Below are 22,646 nucleotides of genomic sequence, written 5' to 3'. Positions count from 1 at the left end.
TGACTAGTGTGGCACTAGCTCACGCTGACCTTCTACAAGTTCAGTAATGGTCCCACAGTCTTGGACTTAGAAAATTGGTGGGTTTCATCAAGTTCTCCAACTGTATCTGCAACAGTGGATCCATGTGTCTCACTGCACACTTAGAGAACTACACCTGTATTCTCAACCTGCCATATGAACAAATTTTAGCAAAGTTCATGGAAAAGGAAGAAAAACATTTATCTGGAACTATGCTGATCATGTTTACATGTTCTTACTACTTCAGAACATTACGAGAGAGGTATTACTATCTCTTTTACAGTTGTGGGAACTGAGATGATGAGACCTGCCAAGTTCACCCAGCTAATAAGTCCTTGAGCTAGAATCTCCCTCAGAGTCCAAAGCTCAGGCACTGTCAAAGCCGCGTTCGACCGTTCACACTGTGGGAGCAGTCAGCCAGTGACGTCCCCATCCCCATTGAGACGATAGTCACATTTTACCCTCTGCTGCTTGTGGCTTCTCCACCGCCTCCCCAATCTTAAGGAACAAGATTGGATTTTGTCCTCATTTTCCTTTGGCAAGACTTTTACCATAGGTATTTCCAGTTTTCTTACTTTTCCTCCTTTCCCTGTGCAAAATCTTGTGTAAATTTTTACTTGCTATCAGAAAATCTGCCTCATTTTGTGTCTGTGTTGTAAACATCCAAGTCTTTATGCATGCTGTATTAGTCAGCCAAAGGGCTGCTGATGGAAAGTACCAGAACTCTGTTGACTTTTATGAAGGGTATTTATTTGGTGTAAAAGCTTACAGTTACAAGGCTCTAAAAAATCCAATTCAAGGTTGCTTTCTCATCAAAGTCATTTGCCATCTCGCGTTGAAGCAAGATGGTGTCTGGTCTCTGCTTGGTCGCACCTTCCTGGGCTTCCTCTTCCTCTTGAGGCTCCGTGGGCCCAGCTTCTTCCCAGGCCCAGCTGTGGGCTGGCACAGGGCCCGTCTCTCAGGGCTTCTTGTATCCGTCTCGGCTCTTGTCCCAAGGTCAGCAACAAACTATCAGGCAAATGGCTCATTTCTCTTCCTGGGACCCCCGGATCAAAAATGAGAGCGCCCTCTGTCTTCCCGGGTGTCTTCTTGAGTGAGTGTCCATTTATATCTGCCCACCAAGGGGGCGGGGACTCAACCTGAGTTACAACTTACCGACTTAGCCCAAACAGAAGCCCTCAATTGATTTTATCAAGTAAACTTAATCGGAGACCCCTCATTGAATTTAATACAGTCAAAGGGTATCACACCCAGAGGAACAGATTCCTTTACAAACATGATCTTTCTCTTTCTTGATTCATAAATAATTTCAAACTGCCACACATGGTCTATTAGTCAGCCAAAGGGGTGCTGATGCAAAATGCCAAAAATCCGCTGGGCGTTATAAAGTATTGATTTGGGGTAGGAGCTTACAGATACCAGGCCATAAAGCATAAGTTACTTCCCTCACCAAAGTCTGTTTGGAGCAAGATGGCTGCCGACGTCTGCGAGGGCTCAGGCTTCCTGGGCTCCTCTGGGCTCAGCTCCTCTGGTTCCTCCACAAGGTCAGCTGTAGACTATGAGGCTCTCTAGGCTTTGCCTCTCTCCACAAGGTCAGCTGTAGACTATCAGGCGAACAGCTCTGTCTCTTTTCCCGGAGCTCCAGCTTAAGACTTCAGCATTAAACTCCAACATCAAAACTCCAATATTAAAACCCCTCAGCTCTGTGCTTTGCCATGCCTTTTATATGTGAGTCCCCACCCACCAAGGGGCAGGGTGTCAGTGCCCTAATGACATGGCCGAAGTAAAGCCCTAATCATAACTCAGTCAGGCCCAGGTCTAGATCAGATTACAAACATAATCCAATATATATTTTTAGAATCATAACCATATCAAACTGCTACACATGGTAAGGAAAAAAAGAACAGAAATCATGACTTCTGTAGGACCTCCAATTTAATTTACTGAAATAGAAGTTTCTAGAAAGAATATTGCTGAAAGGTACCTTCTCAAGATCCTAGAAGAGGAAGCAAAACTAATAAACTACCAGCTCTGTAGTGAATTAACAAGTTGAAATAACAGCTTCTAATCAGTCAACTCTAAAATTCTGACTGTGATGCTAGCCGGAGAATAAGGATAGTATTAAAAGCATGTACATTCATGTGTGGTAGGTTTGGTAAAACCTTTTTCTAAAATAAAAGTGGTATTATTTTTTTATCATTATAAAAGAAGTACATTTTTTCTAACATCTTAGAGGCCTATTTTTTTACATGTATCATATTAATCCACGTAGAATTCGGTTTTGAATGTGAGAGGAGGGTACGGGTTTCAGTTTATTTTTTCTAAATGGATGGTGCATCATGCCAATACTATTTATTAATAAGTTATCTTTTTCCTCACAACTAAAAATAACACCTTTACCATATATTAGTTCCCCATATACACCTGAAGCTACTTCTGAACTTGATTCTGTTCTGTGGATAGATTTGTTATACACAAATGCTGTAGTACTCATTTGTAGTATGAATAGATTTTCCTGGCACTTCTTACTCATTTGTTTTACTATATGAATTTAAAATTATTTTGTTCTCTTTACAATAGGACTGAATTCTAATTGGTGTTGCTTTAGGTTTATATATTAATTTGGAAAGAGGTGATTTTTTAAGTGAAATTAAAAATTCCAATCTAGGAACATGAGATGTCTCTCAATTTGTACATGTATTCGTTTTAGGTCTGTCAATAAAATTGAATAGTTTTTAAATTAGGTTCTATACCCCTTTTTGTTATTTATTGTTAGTTTTAGTTTTGGATTATAATATATGGAGTATATTTCTTCCTATATCAATTTCCAACTGCTTATATTTAAAATATATGTCATAGAACAGGTGTAGCTCAGTGGTTGAGTGCCTGCTTCACATGTATGAGGTACCAGGTTCAATCCTCAGTACCTCCTAAAAATATATATATATATCGTATGTATGTGTGTGTATATATATATAGCATATGTATATACACACATACATATGACATATATATGTCATAAAGAAAGACTTTATTTTTGTAAATAGATTATAGTAATCACATCTGTAAATAAAAATCTCTCCTCTTTCCCATGCTTTTCTTATCTAATTGTACTACTTGGAAAGCCCAAAGTAGTAATGAATAACAGTGGTCTTGTTCCTGATTTATATATGTCAAGGCTTCAGAATTTTACCATTGAATATGATGTTTACAGGATGTATGGGTTTGTACACATACAAGAGTATGGGTGTATAAAATGATTTTATCATATTTAGGTAGTTTCATTCTATTTCTGTTTTATTTAGACTTTATATTAAGAAAGTCTAGTAAATGTTCCCATCATTTTTGGATAGTTTCCCTTTAATTTATTGACACAGTAGATTATATTGATCTTAAATATTAGGAGTATAATTTAGAATAGCATAAGAATAACCTTTGAGTATGGGAGGCCTTCTTAACGCAAGAACTCAGAAACTATAAAGAAAAAAATTTCATGATTCAAGTATAGAAAAAAATATTAAATTTCCCAAAAATCATCTGCAGATTAAACAATGTCAGTAGGCAAAGGCTAGACACCTATATCAAACAAAGAATTACAAATACTAATATAAAATGAGCTTTTGTAAATTATTAAGAAAAAAGATAAGCCAAAAAGAAAACATACTCACCAACACAATATGAGCAAGTAATTCTTAATTCAGTTCAAAAAAAATTTTTTTTTAAATTCCCACTGTGTTACTGACTCTGCATCTTCTAGATGCATGGGATAATAGCAGTTAGCAAAACAGACAAATACTCCCACCTTCATGGGGTTTATATTCCAGTGGGGAGATTCACTTCACAATATATCCAGGAAGTCACTCCACATCAAGTAGAGAGAGATCTTCCTGATCCTTTTTTTTAGGACAGTGTATAGCTGCACAGGAGTCCTTGGTGTTCGGACCAAAGTTTATTCAGCCAGTCCCCAGTTGCTGGACCCAGGTTATTTTTTCACCTTTAGGTTTTGCCAATAACACCTCAAAGAAGAGCCTTCTACACATGTCATCTGTCATTCATGTGTGTGCTGGTATACCTGTAGGACAGATTCCTATGAGTGGAATGGCTGGGTGGGTCAAAGGATGAAAGCATCTGTGATTCTATTAAATCATGCTAAATTTCCCTCCCTAGGTTTCGTCCTACAGCAACAGTGCCTGTATCCCCACATTCTTGCCAACAGAGTGTGTTTTCAATCCTTTGCATTTTTGCCAGTCTGCCTAGATGAGAAATATCTTGGTATGTGTTTAATATGTTTTTCTATTATTCTGAGTGAAATTGAGCATCTCTTCGACTGTTTACAGACCATGTGTACTTCATTTCTATGAACTCTGTGTTCACAGCTCTTGCATATTTTCCCATTAAGTTGTTGGTTTTCCCACTATTTCTAATGAACTCTTTAGGGAGATTTGCCCTTTGTCTGTGCTATTAATTGCAGATGTTTCCCCCAGTCTATCGTTTTTCTTTTGACTTTGTTTTTAATGTGAGGTTTATAGATGTATCCTATTTGAGGTCAATCCCCTCCTCTAGCTGTAACCCCTGCCTACCACTGATCTGAACTCTATTTTGGCTTTTCTAGTCCTAAATGGAAATATACTGAATATAATCTTTTATATTTTACTTCGTTCATAATGATTCTGAGATTAACCATGTTGTTGTATATATCAGTAGTTCTGTTTTTGCTGAGCACTGTCCTGGTAAAGATGTGCTACATATCCATTATTCTACTTGATGAGTATTTTGGTAGTTTCCAATTTGGGGCTATTATGAAAAAACCTACTCTAAGCCTTTGCATATAGAATCTTCTAGAACTTTACCATGCAGAAATGTTTTATATTCATATTTATAGAGTTGAATTTATCAATCTTCTCTTTTATACCTTCTGGATTTTGAGATACAGAGGGTAATAAAGGGAACTTGGCCAGTTTTTTCTTCTCTTGTACTTGTATGGTCTCTTTTTTTTTTTTTTTTTTTAACATGTAGATCTTTTGATCTTTTTGGACTTCACCTTAATGTGAGGCATTAATCAATTTTCTTTTTCCAAATGGCCACCCCTGTCGTCCCCAAATCATTTATTCCTAAATCAATCATTTTTATCTGATTTGAGAAGTTCTGTTTTACCATTATTTTTGTTTGTAACTAATATTCAATTAAAGTTACAAATTAAAAACCTGTGTTTCTTTAATCCTTCAAAAACAACTTAAAAACCTATTAAATTTAGTTATAAATCAAGTAATTTTGTTTTAAAATTAAAAACATTATTTTCATTATTCTTTGATTAATGTTTAATTAGCTTTACATTTGAGAGATTAAAATCCCTTAACCATCTAAGCAGTTTACCAATTTAATCAAATTATCTTGAACATTATAAATTAAACCCATAAAATTTTTAAATCTGACAAACTAAATTCTCTTAAATTTAAATACCATTTACAGACTTTATTGAATTCTCTTAAGCATTCAGTCTATAATTACAAACTTAATATATTTGATTTTCTCAAGCATTTCCAAAATTTAGAGGCATAACTACAAATCTAAGAAACAGAATCAAACCAAGTATTTTAAAAGTTCCAAATTTTTAAACTTTAAGCATCTTAAAATCATTATGAATTGAAAAACAGATATTCTCAAGTTTAAACATTGACTATCAACTTAATTATGTGTATTATCCTATGTATTTAAATTAAGGAAGTGGCTGTGGCTCAATCAGCTGGGCTCCCATCTACCATATGGGAGGCCCTGGATTCGCGTCCCAGGGCCTCCTTGTAAAAGCAAGCTGGCCTGCGCGCCACAGAGAGCTGATGGCCCTTGCGCTGCAGAGAGCTGACGCAGCAAGATGACACAACAAAGGGAGACAAGCAGACACAGAAAAAAATGTGCAGTGAATGGACACAGAGAACAGACAGCAAAAAACAAGCTGCAAGGGGGGAATAAATTAATATAAATAAATAAATCTTTAAAAAATAAATAAACTTAAATGACAAATATAGTATGCAGATTCTCTACAGTACTTTATTATTTATTTTTTATTTTAGGAGGTACAAGCGACTGAACCCAGTACCTTGTACTTGGGAAGCAGGCACTCAACCACTCAGCTACATCCACTCCCTGATGAGAGTTGGTTTTTTCATTTGTTTGTTTGTTCGTTTTGTTTTTAGGAGGTACCAGGGATTGAACCCGGCACTTTGTACATGGGAAGCAGGCGCTCAACAATTTGAGCTACATCTGCTTCTCTCTATACTCTATAGTACCTAAAATGTCTTTTTGTAAGGATTTACTTTATTTCTCTTCCCCTTCATACCCCGCCCCCATTGTCTGCTCTCTTTGTCCACTTGTATTCTTGTCAGTGGCACCAGGAATCTGTGTCTCTTTTTGCTGCGTCATCTTGCTGCATCAGCTCTCTGTGTGTGCAGTGCCACTCCTGGGCAGGCTGTGCTCTCATCACGCGGTGTGACTCTCCTTGCAGGGCACATTCCTTTCACATAGGGCTTCCCTATGTGGCATGGCACTCCTTGTGCATGGCAGCACTGGCTGTGGGCCAGCCTACCACATGGGCCAGGATGCCCTGGGTTTGAACCCTGGACCTCCTATATGGCAGGCGGATGCTCTATCAGTTGAACCACATCTGCTTCCCTTAAAATATCTTAAGAATACACAAAGTACAGCTTTTAGTTGAAGAAATATCATCTACCTTGCTTCTCTTTAATAACACAATAAAACAGTTACAGGGTTTTTTCTAAGGTACGAAACAAGAAAGAGGAAGAGAATGGGAAGTGTGACAATAGTAATGCAGTTACACAAGACAAAATAGAAAGCAGATGGCCTAGTGGTGGCTGGTATAGCAGCCCTGAGAATGCTGAAATCTAAACTAGTAGTGTAGAAGTCAAGAAGCAGTCAGATTTGCACTCCACAACCTCTGAGCAGCTCAGGAATGGGTGGAAACAGGTTCCTTTGAAAGTAGAGGTGAAGGGGCTGAAAACAGAATTGATTGCAATTCTGTTTAAGAAATAGCAGGGAGCGGGTGTAGCTCAGCGGTCAAGCACCTGCCTCCCATGTATGAGGTCCTGAGTCTAATCCCTGGTACTCCCAAAAAAAGAAAAAAGAAATAGTTAGAACCATCTTCTTCTTTGTCTCCTCCTCTATACAACTAGCACCTGCTTTATTCCATCCCACAGCAGAAGACTAAAGAGTTGGTTCCTGGAAGGGTAAGCTTAGGAGACTAGGGCCTGGGGTACCCAGGCATAATTGAGGACAGGGACATTAAGTCATGAAAATTGTGTGATTAAGTGAAAATCTACCTTCAGGCAGCCAGGCTTATATTGTCTAGGCAGAAAACTAGAAGATTCTTCTCTGGAGAATCAGACCAACCAAAGAGAAGAGATCTCAAGATAGTAATTGTTAGGATCCTCCAGCCAAAAAGCTCCAGCAGATCATCTTGTAGTAAAGTCCTCTTCTGGACAAGCCTCACTCATCTGCCCGGAGCTACCAGTCATCTTAGTGCCCTGCTCCTAAATGGAAATGGACAGCAAGAATCTACAGACTTTCAAGAAAAGCCAAAACAAATCAACAACAACAACCAGGGAATGTAATCTTGGAGAAAACAAAAACAATGTACAGGCACTTAAACAAAACAAAAAGCCCATCTATAATCCTCAGAAAGATAAAAGATACTACATTCATGAAACAAGAACAGCATACAATAAAAAAGAACATCCAGGAAATAAAAAAGACCTCATAGAAAGGAAAAATATAAAAGAAAATGAAATATTCAGTAGAAAAGTTGGACAATAAAATTGAGAAAATCTCCCAGAAAAATAAGCCAAAAGTAACAGAAGGACAAGAGGCATAATGCATAAAATACAGTAGGTGCTTAATAAACATTTGTTCAATAAATAAAGACTGCATGGTACATTAAAGAATAAATGTGAGAAAATTAATAAACTTTAACATATTTTCTAAATTCATGAAAAGGGATTATACATGTAAAATTTGGATTAAGAGGGTTATGATCCTAAATACTATGGGACTGGCAGTATTCTGAGTGTATGCCCATCATGGTGAGTGCCTATTTGCTGAGGTTTTCCTTATGTGGAAAAGAAGCTCCTCTCCTGTGAATGTGTTCTTTAAGTTCATGTACAGACATATGTGTGAACCCAAATACAGAATGCCAGCATCTTAATTTACAGTGATAAATACAGCTAGGTTGGACACATGTACCAGCTTTGCCTAGACAGTTTGTCCTTGCAGGTAAGCACTTGTGAGAATTTGGAAGGCATTTAAAAAAGCAAAGTTGGTTAAATGACAGAAAATCTCACTCCGAAGGCACTAGAATAGCTAAAACAGCTTTGAAAAGAATAAAGTGGGAGAAATCACACTAGATTTATGATATAGCTACAGTTATCGAAACTGTGTGGTCTTTGTGGAGGGATAAACAGATCAGTGGAACAGAACAGAGAGTCCAGAAATAGACTCACACAAATATTTCCAACTGATTTTTGACAAAGTGCAAAAGCAATTCAATTGAGAAAAGAGCCTTTTCAGCAAATGGTGCTAGAGCAATTGGACAGCTACAGGCAAAAAAAAAAAGTGGAAAAAAGAACTTCAACCTTAGCCTTATACAACCTTATACAAAACTTACTCACAATGGATCACAGACTTAAATGTGAAAGATGAAACTCTATAACTTTTAGGAAAAAGATAGGAGGAAAACTTTCAGGATCTAGGTCTAGAAAAAAAGAGTTCTTAGAGTTGGCACCAAAAGCACAATCCATAAAAGAAAAAAAATGATAAATTCGAGTTCATGAAAACTTTTGCTTTGCAAAGACCCTGTTAAGAGATGCTGTGGGAAAATATTTGCAAATGACATGTTCTATAAAGGACTTGTAGTATTTAAAGTATATTTAAAAATCCAATTAGAAATGGGTAGTACACAAATGGAGACATTTCTCTCAAGAGGGTAAACAGGTGGCAAATGAACACATGAAAAGACGTTCAACACTTTTTATGCTGAGTTACTATAGGGATAGTTTTTCCAAGGAAACCATAATATCTCAGTTACTGCAGTTGAAACTCTCCACTAGGCAGTGTCTGTGGATGGTTTATTGGTTATTACTGTTAATATCTCCAATGACAGAAAACAGAGCTTAAAACAAAAATGGGAATTTATGAGCAGGTATAGCTAATATAGCTAAAAACTCCAAGGTAGGGCTAACTTCAGATGAGGCTTGAGCCATCAGCCCATACAATGCCACTACTTCCCCGTTTCCTTTCTTCTCTGCGTCTGTAGTGCTGGCTTCATCCTCCAGCTCCACCCTGTCTCCCCACCCTTTTGCCCTCCCCTCTCTCCCATACTCTGCTCTGGCAATTCCCAACTCTTCCCTCCAGGTGGTTACAAAATAGCTGCTGGAGTCCCAGTTCTTACACCTTCATAGGAAAGAGGGTGCACCTCACCCTTAGCTTCCACAAATAGAGAAGGTGAGAGGGTCCCAAGAAATGTTTCCATTTGTTGGCCTTGAACCTGTCATGAGCCTAGAAGGATGGGATGCAGTGTTTGGCCTAAAGACCTCCCACTTGAACTGAGAGGGGGCTAGGATGGGATCCATCCCCAACAAATGACCATGTCTACAATTGGGAAGCTAGGGATAATTTCCTAAAGGACATTTGGGGTACTGTCCCCAAAACACTAATAGCCACTATCCTTGGGCATCATCACTAGGTCTGCTACAAGGTTTCTGCTCACTAATTTAGTCTTATTCCATTTCCTCCCTAAAGGGATGTGTTGGGTAGGAATTATGTTTGGCTGCTAATAATGGTGAATGGAAGTAACATTGGCCTAAATAAGTTAGAAATGCATTTCATTTGTGCATAAAAGAAGTCTGGGAGCAGGCTGTCCATCTTCCACCACTAGATTCCCTGTGTTACAGTCCCATGCTTCATACAGTCCATTCGTGTGTGGTATCTGGCAAGTCACTCTGTTCCTTCATGAGCAACTTGGTTTATGAACTGGATATATAGATGACTCTTCCTTACACTGCTGGGGAAATATTGATAGCAAAGAGTATGCAATTCTTAACCATCACCGATGATGAGAAAAATCTAATATCAGGTCTGAGTGCAAAGTACAGACAAGGAGCTATGAAGAATAGGATTAAGAAAGCAGACCTCGATCGAGTAGCATTCCTGTTGAATATTGTTAGTTGATGAGGTAAACAGATATGGTTCAGAACCACTGGTATTTGGGGCCAAGTTTGCTGTTGGAAGATGAAGGACCGAGTGGTAGGTGAGCAAAGAGGCAGTGGAGAGCGGGAAGGACCTGTGTCTGGTGACATGTTGGGTACTCGGAGGTCATCTCATGCCATCTCTCCAAAAGCTGTCCAAAAGTTGACATCGTTATTATTCCCACTTTAGAGATGAAGAAACTGAGGCCGAAAGAGATGAAATGATTTGCTCAGGGTAAACGGTGGAGAGCAGGGCTTATTAAAGCCCAATCCATCAGTTAGCTTCAGTCTTTCTGCTCTTTGTCCTAGTGGCAAGAGTCTCAGCTGGGGTAGCAGTGGGCAAATCAGTTTCCTGGAGTTTGCATATATACCCAAACACTGAGGTGCACCCCCACCCCATTACGAGCTGCCCCTTGGGCTGTTTTCCAGAGGAGGTGCGCTTTAGGTACCTTCACTGGACAAATGGCCAGGCCTCATCAGCCTGCCTTAGAAATGTGTGCAGAAGAAATACCAGGGGGATTAGTGAGAAATCTCGGTCTCCTCTTGCAAAAGTAAGCTCAATGTTCGAGTTTATTAAAAAGAATTCCTGGAAATTCTACAAGAGGTCTCCAAATGTGCTAAATATAAATTAAATGTTTAAAGAATTCCACCACCCATGACATGATTTCTCTACCAAGCAACCACATAATGGTGAGTATTCCATGAAACGAGGCTGGAGAGGGTATGAGCCTCTGAAAGAGCTGAGGCTGACCCTGCCCGGTGGCTGCACTGCTGAGGTCACGCCTTGCTCAGACTGAACACACTAATATGTTCACGAAATCGCTCCTGGATCAAGGAAACTGGGAGAGAGTACAGTCAGGCTTGTGTTCCATCCAGATGTAAACCATCCCACAAAAAGGGTGGGAAGCTCTTCTGTGGCTTTTCCTGCAGTCATATTCCATAATTAAAAGATGTTTAAAAGAGTGTTTATAGATTGTAAGGTTTTCTAAATCGAGATGAAATATGTGACAATACCCTTATAAGTATATATGAACTTAAATAAACTAATGCCATAATATTTAACACCCGATTCTCAAGTATTTGGGTGATAAATCTTAGCTAAGCTCACTTCCAACTGCATCTGTCATGTGAAACCTCCATTTAGTGCCACACTATTGCTCCTTTTCATCGCTTTGCTTATGTGGCGTAAAAATGGGAAATTCAGTAAAAATGTAATTTGAGTTCAAATAATGTGTTTTAGACCTTTGTGTGTGTGTGTGAACACAACTAAAGAAGCCTTTTTTTTTCTCTCATTTGTTTCAACCTGATTAATATATCTAAGAAAGTCTTTATTATTTGTGTTAACCTTTGGTTTTGGAAAGTTTTCTAAAAAAAAAAAATTGTGCTTTTTTTCCCTCTGTTTATAAAAATGATATATATTCACTGTGAAAAGTTTAGAAAACACTAAAAAATAGAAAAAAACTAAAATGATCACCTAGGTGGCTTACACTAATCTTGGTCTATCGCCTTCTAGTCTTTTTCCTAAGCATATATGAATATTTTCCTCTCAACTTTTGGATCAATGGTGCATACTCTTGAGTCTTTTAAATACAATCATTAACATTTTCCAAATTATTATTTTTCCACAGATCATTTCATCAGCTACAGAGTATTCCATCATATAAAGTATTCTATCATATAAATAATTATTATTTAAATAATCCCCTGTGATCGGATCTGTAGATTGATACTTTTTTTTTAAGATTATTTATTTCTCTCCCCTCCCCCCCCCGTTGTCTGTTCTCTGTGTCTATTTGCTGCGTCTTGTTTCTTTGTCCACTTCTGTTGTTGTCAGCGGCACAGGAATCTGTGTTTCTTTTTGTTGCATCATCTCATGTCAGCTCTCCATGTGTGCGGCACCATTCCTGGGCAGGCTGCACTTCCTTTCTCGCTGGGCAGCTCTCCTTACAGGGCACACTCCTTGTGCGTGGGGCTCCCCTATGCGGGGCCACCCCTGCATGGTCAGGGCCCTTCTTGCGTGCATCAGCACTGCACATGGGCCAGCTCCACACGGGTCAAGGAGGCCCGGGGTTTGAACCGCGGACCTCCCATGTGGTAGACGGACGCCCTAACCACTGGGCCAAGTTCGTTTCCCAGTAGGTTGATAGTGATTTTTCATGATCATAATTTACCTGTGCTAAACATCTTTATATTAAGGGGGAAAAAAAGAAAAAAAAAACTTTGCACACATCTCTCAAATTCCTTAGGATAAATTCTTTTTTTTTTCTTTTTAAAGATTTATTTATTTATTTAACTCCCCCCGCCTCCCCCGGGAGTCTGTTCTCTGTGTCTTATTTGCTGCGTCTTGTTTCTTTGTCCACTTCTGTTGTCATCAGCGGCACAGGAAGTGTGGGCGGCGCCATTCCTGGGCAGGCTGCACTCTCTTTCGCGCTGGGCGACTCTCTTTACAGGTGCACTCCTTGCGCGTGGGTCTCCCCTACGCGGGGACACCCCTGTGTGGCAGGGCACTCCTTGCACACATCAGCACTGCGCATGGGCCAGCTCCACATGGTTCAAGGAGGCCCGGGGTTTGAACATTGGACCTCCCATGTGGTAGACGGACACCCTAACCACTGGGCCAAGTCCGTTTCCCGTGGATAAATTCTTAAAAGTAAAATATCTGGGTCAAAAGACATGAGTGCCTTTAAGGGTTTTAATTGGTATTGTGAAGCCAGTTTATACTTCTCTCAGTGATTTATGAGGGCTTCCATTTTTCCTTGTCCTCACCAATATCAGGTTCTACCAATTAAAAATTTGTTTTCCAATGTGAGAAACAGTAAGTGGTAGAAAATATCAGACATAAAAATTTGTTTTAATTAGAAGTATATTGAATACAACTAAGTCTTGACGAGGAGAAATTGTGGTTCTGCATATTAGTTTTCGGTGTGTTGCTCTGTAGTTGTGACCTGATGGGTTGTCGGGTGAAGGCTGCTTTAGATGCCTCCCAAGGAACGCTGTGTTTCTGAGTTAGAAGTGAGAGGTTGGATACTGGGCCTAACTAGCCATGTTTCCTTGGGCAAGTGTTATATTCTTTGTAATTACTTTCAATACCTCAGAGGGTTCATTAATCAGCATGAGGAGTATCAGCAATAATTTTTCATTGATGGAATGAAAAGTGTGCAAGCTATGACACTGTCAAATAAGATCGTGCAAGCAAGTGCCCCTGTCTCTTTTTACAGCATAAGAAGTAACCTTGACAAGCTAACACTTTCAGTGTAGCGCCCTGGCCTAAGCACCGTTCCCCAAGTTCCCGGCTTGACCAAGGATTTTGTGGCTCCATCCGGCTGGAGCGGTCGCTGGTTGTCCTTGTAATACGGGGCGCTGCCGTGGAGAAACTTAGCAGCAAGGGTTCTTGCAGAGTGCCAACGTGGACAGCAAGTGGGGACTCCACTGCGCTTCCGGGAACGCCACTGTGGCCTCTTTGGTGCCTGCTGGTTAATAAATGTTCTTCTTGGGGCAGAATTCTCTCCGAGGCTCGCTTCCATTGTGGTGCAACACCTGGGCAAGGAGACCGCGGCTGCCGGTTTAGCCTCTCTGAAGCGCTTTGCTTGTCTGAATGAGCTGCAGCGGAGGGACTAAACTATTTCTGACTTACCACTTAGTGCTAACACATCTTGATGACCGTGGCATAAAGAGCCTGAGCATTACTTTCAGGCGGCCTCCTTTGAATCCCAGCTCTGCAGAATATTAACTATGTGACCTTGGGCAAGTTACCCTCTGTAAATTATAGCTTAATGATGCCTAACTAACTAGTTGGACTCTTGTGATGATAAAGAGATTCTCTGTTGAAGAGGTCTTCCTCTCAGGCGAGGCTTGAGGTGAGCAGCTCAAATAATGCACTTGTCCATATTGAAGGTGGTGGTGACTTGGACTGGGATGGTGGCGGTGGAGAAGGTGGGGAGTGGCTGCATTCGAAGGTAGAGCCCCCAGGCTTGCTATCAGGAGTGTGAGGAAAAGAGGTAGCTTTGTTGTTTTTTTTAATGTAAAATTTTAAAAAATTTTTTGTCTTTATTTTTTCAATGTTACATTAAAAAAATATGAGGTCCCCATATACCCCCCACCCCCCCTCACCCCACTCCTCCCCCCATAACAACATCCTCCTCCATCATCATGAGACATTCATTGCACTTGGTGAATACATCTCTGAGCACCACTGCACCTCATGGTCAGTGGTCCACACCATAGCCCACACTCTCCCACAGTCCACCCAGTGGGCCATGGGAGGACATACAATGTCCGGTAACTGTCCCTGCAGCACCACCCGGGACAACTCCAAGGAAGAGATGTGATGTGGTAGCATTGTTTTTGACTCAGGCAAGTGGGAGAATGGTGGTGCTGTTTAGCCATATGAAAATGTCTTATAGATGATATTGAAATTAATTACTCTAAAAGTGTAAATGGGAAATGGAGAGCAATGGAGTACATAATGCCAAATTTGAACTCATTTGAATGCTATCTAAAAGCCAACTCCCAATCAGATATGGGATTTCCTACCCATTCCTCTTCCTGCTCACCTGCCTCCCCCTGCACCCCCTTATCCCTGCCCCGCTCTGGCCAGCCTGAAATAGCTTTGCTTAGGGTCACTTCTTTGGGCTTAAGACCCTGTGACCCGTGAAGGCCTGGTTTGTCTCCTCTGGAGACCCCAGTATCTAGGCCCTGGTTCTCGCCAGGCACAGTGACCCTGACAGGAGACCAGATGGGCTGGGGGTGGGGGAGGGAGAGGTCCAAGCAGAGGTGGCACTGACCTTGGTGGAGGCTCCAGCACTGAGCTTGGTTGGTGCTTTTCCATAAGTGTCTCTCTTTTTATCCACACCAGTCCTGGGAAAAGGGATTTTTACCACCTTCATGTAATAGGAAAATTGAAGTGCAGAGAAAAATGCCTGCCCAGGGAGATGGGGCAGAAAGATGTTTAGGAGAGGACAGTTTTGGTGAGCCTCATGTGAGGGGAAAAAAAAAAGCAATGAAGTGACGAGTTTTTCTGGAAGGAATAAGGATCTTGAGGCCAGCTACCACAATTTTGCAAGATTAAGGCAATTGGTGATTTACCCATATGTTTTTTTTCTCTTCTCTCTGGGCAGGAGGAAGGGATTAGAGGTTGGGAGCTGTTAGGGTAGGGGGTGGCAGCCCTGGCAGGAGAGGAAGCTGGCTGAGGCCCTGGGCCTGCAGGTCAGGGGAAAGGGCTGAGGCGACACAAGGAGACTGGGCAGTAAAAAGGCTGGGAGGTTCCCAGACGCCCCCGGAAGAAGGGGCAGGGAGCTGGTGGAGGCCAGGGCAGTGGCCCCAAAGGACACACCCAGTACCTGTGCAGAGCCCCAGAGGTGGAAGTCGGGGAGAGGAAACTATAAATAGAAGCGTCAAGGGCCGGTTTCACCTGTTTAACAATTTTGCCCTGGGCAGATCCAGCCAAACAGTATTTTAACCTTACATGGTAATGGAAGCGTAGCAAGAAGCCAAACTGGGAAGCCACCCAGTTTCTCTGCCTGTCTTTTACTCATCTTTTCCCTGGCACCTTTTTTTCAAACTAGTGGCAGTTTTGTCATCTCCATGAACTACGTACAGGTTTAAAAACATGAGATCAGCCAGATAAGCTTCAGTAGCTGACACCAAGTCAGGTCCACATAGCTCTTAAGTGCAGCCCCTAACCATGGAAGTCAGCTCTGCTTGGGATAAACCGTAATGCTCTTAACAGCTCTCTCACCAAGAAGGGCCCTGTGTAATGACACTATTTCATGTGTCGAAGAATGATGGTGCTTTCCCTGGTTCTGTCCATGTCACTTCCCTTGAGAAAATCATCCACTTAGGATGCCTGCCTTGTAGGCAGGTAAGGGAGGAGGGGAGCCAAGCCCACTACTCTGGAATTGGCTTCTATGTCATGGAATCTGTACTCTCAGAGAGCTTCAGAAAATATATCCATTTGTTCTAGGGGATTTTTTTTTTCTTTTTATTGGAGGTACCAGGAATTGAAACTGGGACCTCGTACGTGGGAAGCAGGCACTCAACCACTGAGCTACACTCAATTTCCCTGGGTGATTTTTTTTTTAAAGATTTATTTTTATTTATTTCTCCATGCCCCACCCTCCCACCCCCTGTTGTTTGCACTCGCTCTCTACTCTCTGTGTCCATGCGTTGTGTGCTAGTCTTTTTTTTTTTTAGGAGGCACTGGGAACTGAACTCGGGACCTCCCATGTGGGAGGGAGGCCCCCAGCCACTTGGCCCCCTGGGTGATTTTAACATCTATTGACATAACAGATTTTTCAGGTTCCTCCCAACACTATGATTTTGTGACCCTAATCTCTAAAGTAGGGAAGCGGATGTGGCTCAACTGACAGAGTGTCCGTCTACCATATGGGAGGTCCACGGTTCGAACCCAGGGCCTCCTGGCCTGTGTGGTGAGCTGGCCCATGCGCAGTGCTGATGCATGCAAGGAGTGCCCTGCCACACAGGGGTGTCCCCGCATAGGGGAGCCCCATGCACAAGGAGTGCACCCCACATTGAGCCGCTCCATGCGAAAAAAGCACAGCTGGCCCAGGAGTGGCACCGCACACACAGAGAGCTGACGCAGCAAAATGATGCAACAAAAAGAGACAGATTCCCAGTGTTGCTGAGAATGCAAGAGGACACAAGAGAGCAGACAACCCTAATAAATAATAAATAAAATAAATAAATAAAATAAAATCTTTTTTTAAAAAAAATCTCTAAAGTAATGTTCCTTGAGGCACAGACTTTACTTTTAATTTGTTGTGATGTCACACTGCAAAATTATAGCCCATGTTGGATGCCAGACCGAAACCTAAGTGTTGGTATTGAAATGAGTTTTAATTCATATTATCTTAAATCTCAATTACAGGTCATCTTTAGATGGTGGAAGATCTCTCTGAGGAGTGAATTTCGAACCACAAAACCTGGAGAAACTAAAGAAACGCATGAAGACTTCCTCGAGAATTCACAGCTTCAAGGTAAGGAAGCAAACATACTATGGACATATTGCTTATTTGATTAGTGATAGATTTTACAAGAGAAGTATCAACATTTTTTAAAATATATTTTTTATTTTTAAAAAATACATAGATCACACAAAATATTACATTAAAAAAATATAGGGGATTCTCATATGTCCCACTCCCACACTCCCCACTTTTTCCACATCAAGTATCATTTGAAATATTGTTTTATGATCATGTACTTTGAAATAATAGAATATTGAATTCTTAAAAAAAAAAAAGCTGTTAACATCTCATGGAATTTCTTTTGAGAAAAATCTTAGAGTGTTTAAGATTCCAGGTCAACATATGGATTACATTAATATGATTAAATTATGTGAATAATTTTTTTTGCTATAATATTTAATTAAAATGGATTTCCTTTAGTTTAGAAATAAAAGATTATTTAAAACACATTTAAATGGTCAAATCCTTGAATTCTTATGCATCTTGGCATTCATTGAAGATCTTTACTTCTACCATTTCTTTTAATAGCATTCTTTGCTTGATTAAGTAGTCTTAATCAAAGAGCACTTTGGATTTAATAATATAAATTTTCCTCCCATTTCCTTTTGTTTTATCCTTCTTAATATGACAATTGCAAACATAAAAAGACAGAAGGTTTAGCAAACTCTCATGAATCCATAACCCAGCCTTAACAATACTCAAACTCACCAAAACCTATTACCCACTATTCCCAATGGATTATTTTGGAGCAAGTCCCAGTTGTTAAATCATTTTATCCTGTGCTATCACAAGTAGCATGCCTCTAAAAAAATGATACTTTTTAACATAATCGCAATACCATTCTGAAACCTAAACTCTTTGATAAAAACTCTTTTATAATAAAATTTTCTGCCTAGAAGGTACCTTTGAGATTCTTATTTTATTGGTATAAATTAACAATGTTATTAATAATATGTTCATTCACATATGTGTTTTCACTTGCTATTACAGTATCTTAGTGAAATAAATATTATTGCCATTTTGCAAATGAGATTCAAATGGCTTTCCAGGACCTCAACCATTGCAAGGAGAAAAATCAAATGTATTTAATGATATTTTTAAAGGCAAACTGTAGGTGGATCTTTGATAATGAACTCTTTAAAACATTCTGGTTTTTAACATTATAGCATGTAATGGTTAAGAAGGGAAGGTTTGGTTTGGTTTCCTTACATACTTAGAAGTCTAAATTGATGGTCTTCAGTTAGTGATAAAGTCTTTTTTTTTTTTTCCAAATTCTACTCAATTTATTCATTTTTTTAAAAGATGTTACATTGAAAAAAATATGAGGTCCCCATTCGCCACCACCACCCCCACCCCACCACTCCCCCCACAGTAACACTCTCCCCCATCATCATGTCACATCCATTGCGTCTGGTGAGTACATCTCCGGGCATCGCTGCACCCCATGTCCCGTGTTCCACACCATAGCCCACCCTTTCCCACGTTCCATCCAGTGGGCCATGGGAGGACATACAACATCCAGCAATTGTCCCTGGGGCACCACCCAGGACAACTCCAAGTCCCGAGAATGCCTCCACATCTCTTCTCTTCCTCCCATTTCCCGCACCTAGCAGCCACCATGGCCACTTTTTCCACATCAGTGCCACATTTTCTCGATTATTAACCACAATAGTTCATGAATAGAATATCATTAAGTCCACTCTGATCCTTACTGTATTCCTCCTTCCTGTGGACCTTGGCTTGGTTGAGTCCATTCCACATCTATGTCAAGAGAGGGTTTAGATTCCACATGGATATTGGATGCAATCCTCCTGCTTTCAGTAGTAGGCACTCTAGGCTCCATGGTGTGGTGGTTGACATTCTTCAACTCCATGTTAGCTGAGTGGGGTAAGTCCAATAAATCAGGATGTAGGAGCTGAAGTCTGTTGAGGCTCAGGGCCTGGCTATCATATTGTCAGTCCAGAGATTCAAATCCCCTAGATATATCTTAAGCCCCAGCACCAACTACAATTCCAGTAAAGTAGCATGAAAGTCTTGTGAAAAGAGATCCCATCTGAGTCCAGCTCCATCACACAGAAACACCAGCACCAAAGAAGAGCCAACTGGCATGGCAGTGAACCCCATCTATCATGACCATAGAACCTGTGGGTCTCTTTAGCCCTCAAAAGGACCAGTATCTGGGGTTGTATCTACTCTATCTGTCTCTGAGACTCTGCTCAGGTGTGCATAAGAGCAATCCTTCTGACAACCTCCAGACTCTTTTTTAGAAACTCATAGCCATATGAACTCATTTGTCTTTTCCATTTTCCCCTTACTTTAGGTCAAACAGCATTTTTAACTCCTGTTATTATATGTAGACAGGGATATTCTGCTGGTCCGCCTTGAATCTTTAAGGTCATTTTCTAGTTACGTCATCAGCTGGTACTTGGTAGTGATCCCTCGGTGCCAGGGAGGCTCATCCCCGGGTGTCATGTCCCACACTGGGGAGTGATAAAGTCTTATTCCTGATAATATCTTCATCTGGATAATACCTTATTTCATTTACTCCTTTATAGCAAGTATTTATAAAATTCATTACTGACTTTAAAGGAACCATATTGGGAAAAGACTATTCACTTTTCATTAAATAAAACATGTCCTAATTATTTAATGTGGAATAGACATGATTCTACATAACTATAAACTTATAGGAAAAAAAAAACTTTCGTTTTCAAATTAGAATCCATTTCATTTTCCAGCCACTTTAGTACCTACTCCAGAGCAAGACCACATGATTTTCTGGTAGACTTCCACATCAAGCTGGGAGATGGGTATTTGGGCCCAAGAGATTGGGGGACCATGTTTTCTTCTAAGAACAAGCCTTTTTTTTAAAGATTTATTTTTTTATTTATTTCTCTCACCCCTTCCCCCCAGTTGTCTGCTCTCTGTGTCCATTCACTGTGTGTTCTTCTGTGTCCGCTTCTATTCTTGTCAGCAGCACCAGGAATCTGTGTCTCTTTTTGTTGTGGCATCCTGCTGCGTCAGCTCTCCATGTGTGCAACGCCACTCCTGGGCAGGCTGCACTTTCTTTCACGCTGGGTGGCTCTCCTTATGGGGCGCACTCCTTGCGCATGGGGCTCCCCTGTGTGGCACGGCACTCCTTGCCCACATCAGCGCTGCGGGTGGGCCAGCTCAGTCAGGAGGCCCTGGGTTTGAACCCTGGACCTCCCATGTGGTAGGCAGACGCTCCACCCATTGAGTCAAGTCCGCTTCCCTGAGAACAAGCTTAAGGACCTGCCTGCTGCTAGCCCCAGGCACCTCCAACACCGCCCCAACCCCCACTGATAAGATCCTGGGATGGGGAGACCACATTGGCTTCCAGATAACCACCTGTGGGTCTGATGCCAGAATAATAGGCAATGAAACCCACATTTTATGAGCTTTTGGTACTGAGGCCCCAAACCCCTCCTGCCTGGTAAAAGGGAGAGTTGAAGAAAGGGAGACTTGAGGGAGTCAGTCAAGTGATAGTTCAAGGACTGTACCTAAGGAGGCTTTTTTTTTTAGGAGGTACTGGGAATTGAACCCGGGACCTCATACATGGGAAGCAGGTACTCAACCACTGAGCCATATCTGCTCCCCAGTGAGAGCTGGGTTTTTTGTGTTTGTTTTATATTTGTTTTTGTTTTTAGGAGGTGCCAGGGATCGAACCCAGACCTCGCACTTAGGAATCAGAAGCTCAACCACTTGAGCTACATCTGCTCCCCTCCAGGAGGGCTTTTAAACTGCAGTTTTGTGAGCTTTCATCTCAGAACCTCCTAGTGGCCTCCCGCCAGGAACAGCACTGTGATACCCAACCGATCAACCTGGCCAAGTGTAAGGCCGCCGTGTCTCAGTTTTTCAACCTCCTACAGCATGGAGAGAGGGAAAAACTCCAAACCCTCTCCTCCCTCTTCTGCTCTTAGGGAAAATCCCTCAAAAGGGCTGCTGTCTCCAGCTCTGTGCCCCGTGGCATGAAGCAGGCTCTCCATGACCAGGTTTGAATGTGTGTGCTGCCAGCAACACTCTGTGAGATGAGGGACAGATTACTCATCTTCTGTGCGAGCCAACTTCCTTCTCCTTAACTGAGAGTTGTAATAGTTTCTCCCTGTGGCCATGGTGACCATTAAATGACCCAACACAGGAACAGCACTTAGAACCAGTCCTGGCACACAATCACTCTTAATCACTGTTCGTTGGTGTCCTTCAGTATAGGATGCTTGACTGGGTTTATTCTTTCCCAATGCCTCTTTGTCCATATTCCCAAGATTCCTTCTTCCCACGAAGAATCCAGTGATGTAGGAGAACTGAGAGAGAGAGCCATTCCCCGGAGGTTGGTGAAAGAAGATATTGCAGCTGAGATGAGGGCTGCTGAAAGGCCTGAGGAGCAAGGCTGGGCGGCTCTCCTCCTCTGCCCGGATTGGCACCCAAGGTGACCCAGATTTCGGAAGACTCAGAGTCCTTTGTTGACTCCTCCTCATCTCTCCAATGCTAGATGCTGGGCCCACAGGTCAGTGCTTTGGCCTCTCCTCTTATGGGTCTCTACTTACCCCCTGGGATATCCAGTCCAGTCTCTGGCTTTAAATGCCACCCACAAACAGACCAGCCCCAAATTTATGCCTCCAGCCTAGACCTTCCCCCTGAACTCCACACATCTGTTTCTCCAGCTGCCTCCTTGCCATGTCCTCTTGAGTAGCTCTCAAACTTAAAACTCCCCAAAAGAGATCCTGATGACCACTTACCCCCCACAACCCCACCTGGGGGAAAAAAGAACACTTCAGGCTCAAAATCCCGAAGCTATGCTTTTTTTGTTTCTTCCCCCTCCCCCCGCCCCCAAGCTATGCTTGATTCCTTTCTTTCTCTCACACAGTAGCTCCAACCCATCAGCAAAACTGGAGTGCAAGCTGGGGCGGCAGCCTCTGAGATGGCCCCCAGCGATCCTGCCCCATCCAGGATTCACGTTCTTTGTGGTCGTCTCCCACACTGCACCCGGGCAGAAGTGGTAGGGTCTGTGGCTTTCAAGATTTGGTTAAAAAAAGTCCCTGTAGCCTCTTTTTCTCTCTTCGACCACTTGCTCTGGGGCAAACCAGAGCCGTGAGTTGAGGACACTCAGGCGCCCTGTGGAGAGGCCCATGTGGCCAGGAACTGAGGCCTCCAGCCAACAGCCTGTGGGTGTGCCTTACTTGGAAGGGAAACGTCCAGCCTCAGCCAAGGCCTCAGATGATACAGACCAGCTGACACCCTGACTGCAATGTCCTGAGAGACCCTAAGCCAGAACCACCGGGCTCAGGCACTCCTGGATTCCTGACCCTAATAAATGTGGGTTGTTTGAAGCCAGTAAATTTTGAAGTGATTTCTTGCCTAGCAATATATAACT

At 41.7% G+C, this 22,646-nt stretch overlaps 1 protein-coding gene across 3 annotated transcripts in view; it reads left to right on the top strand.

Annotated features, from left to right (window-relative positions):
- The window catches only part of FBXO36 (F-box protein 36), a 96,246-nt gene that overhangs the window by 33,608 nt on the left and 39,992 nt on the right, over positions 1-22,646 (top strand). For 2 of the 3 annotated variants that reach the window (XM_058299980.2, XM_058299981.2), the window contains exon 3: positions 17,155-17,263. In XM_058299980.2, the coding sequence (XP_058155963.1) occupies positions 17,155-17,263 (109 nt within the window). Of the gene's footprint in view, positions 1-4,180; positions 4,291-17,154; positions 17,264-22,646 lie in introns of those variants that run through there. The other variant, XM_058299982.2, reaches the window with a different exon arrangement.

The sequence above is a fragment of the Dasypus novemcinctus genome, chromosome 7 (genome assembly GCF_030445035.2).
Source record: "Dasypus novemcinctus isolate mDasNov1 chromosome 7, mDasNov1.1.hap2, whole genome shotgun sequence".
In the NCBI taxonomy this organism is placed as follows: Eukaryota; Metazoa; Chordata; class Mammalia; order Cingulata; family Dasypodidae; genus Dasypus; species Dasypus novemcinctus.
This window is presented reverse-complemented; position numbering and strand designations above follow the sequence as displayed.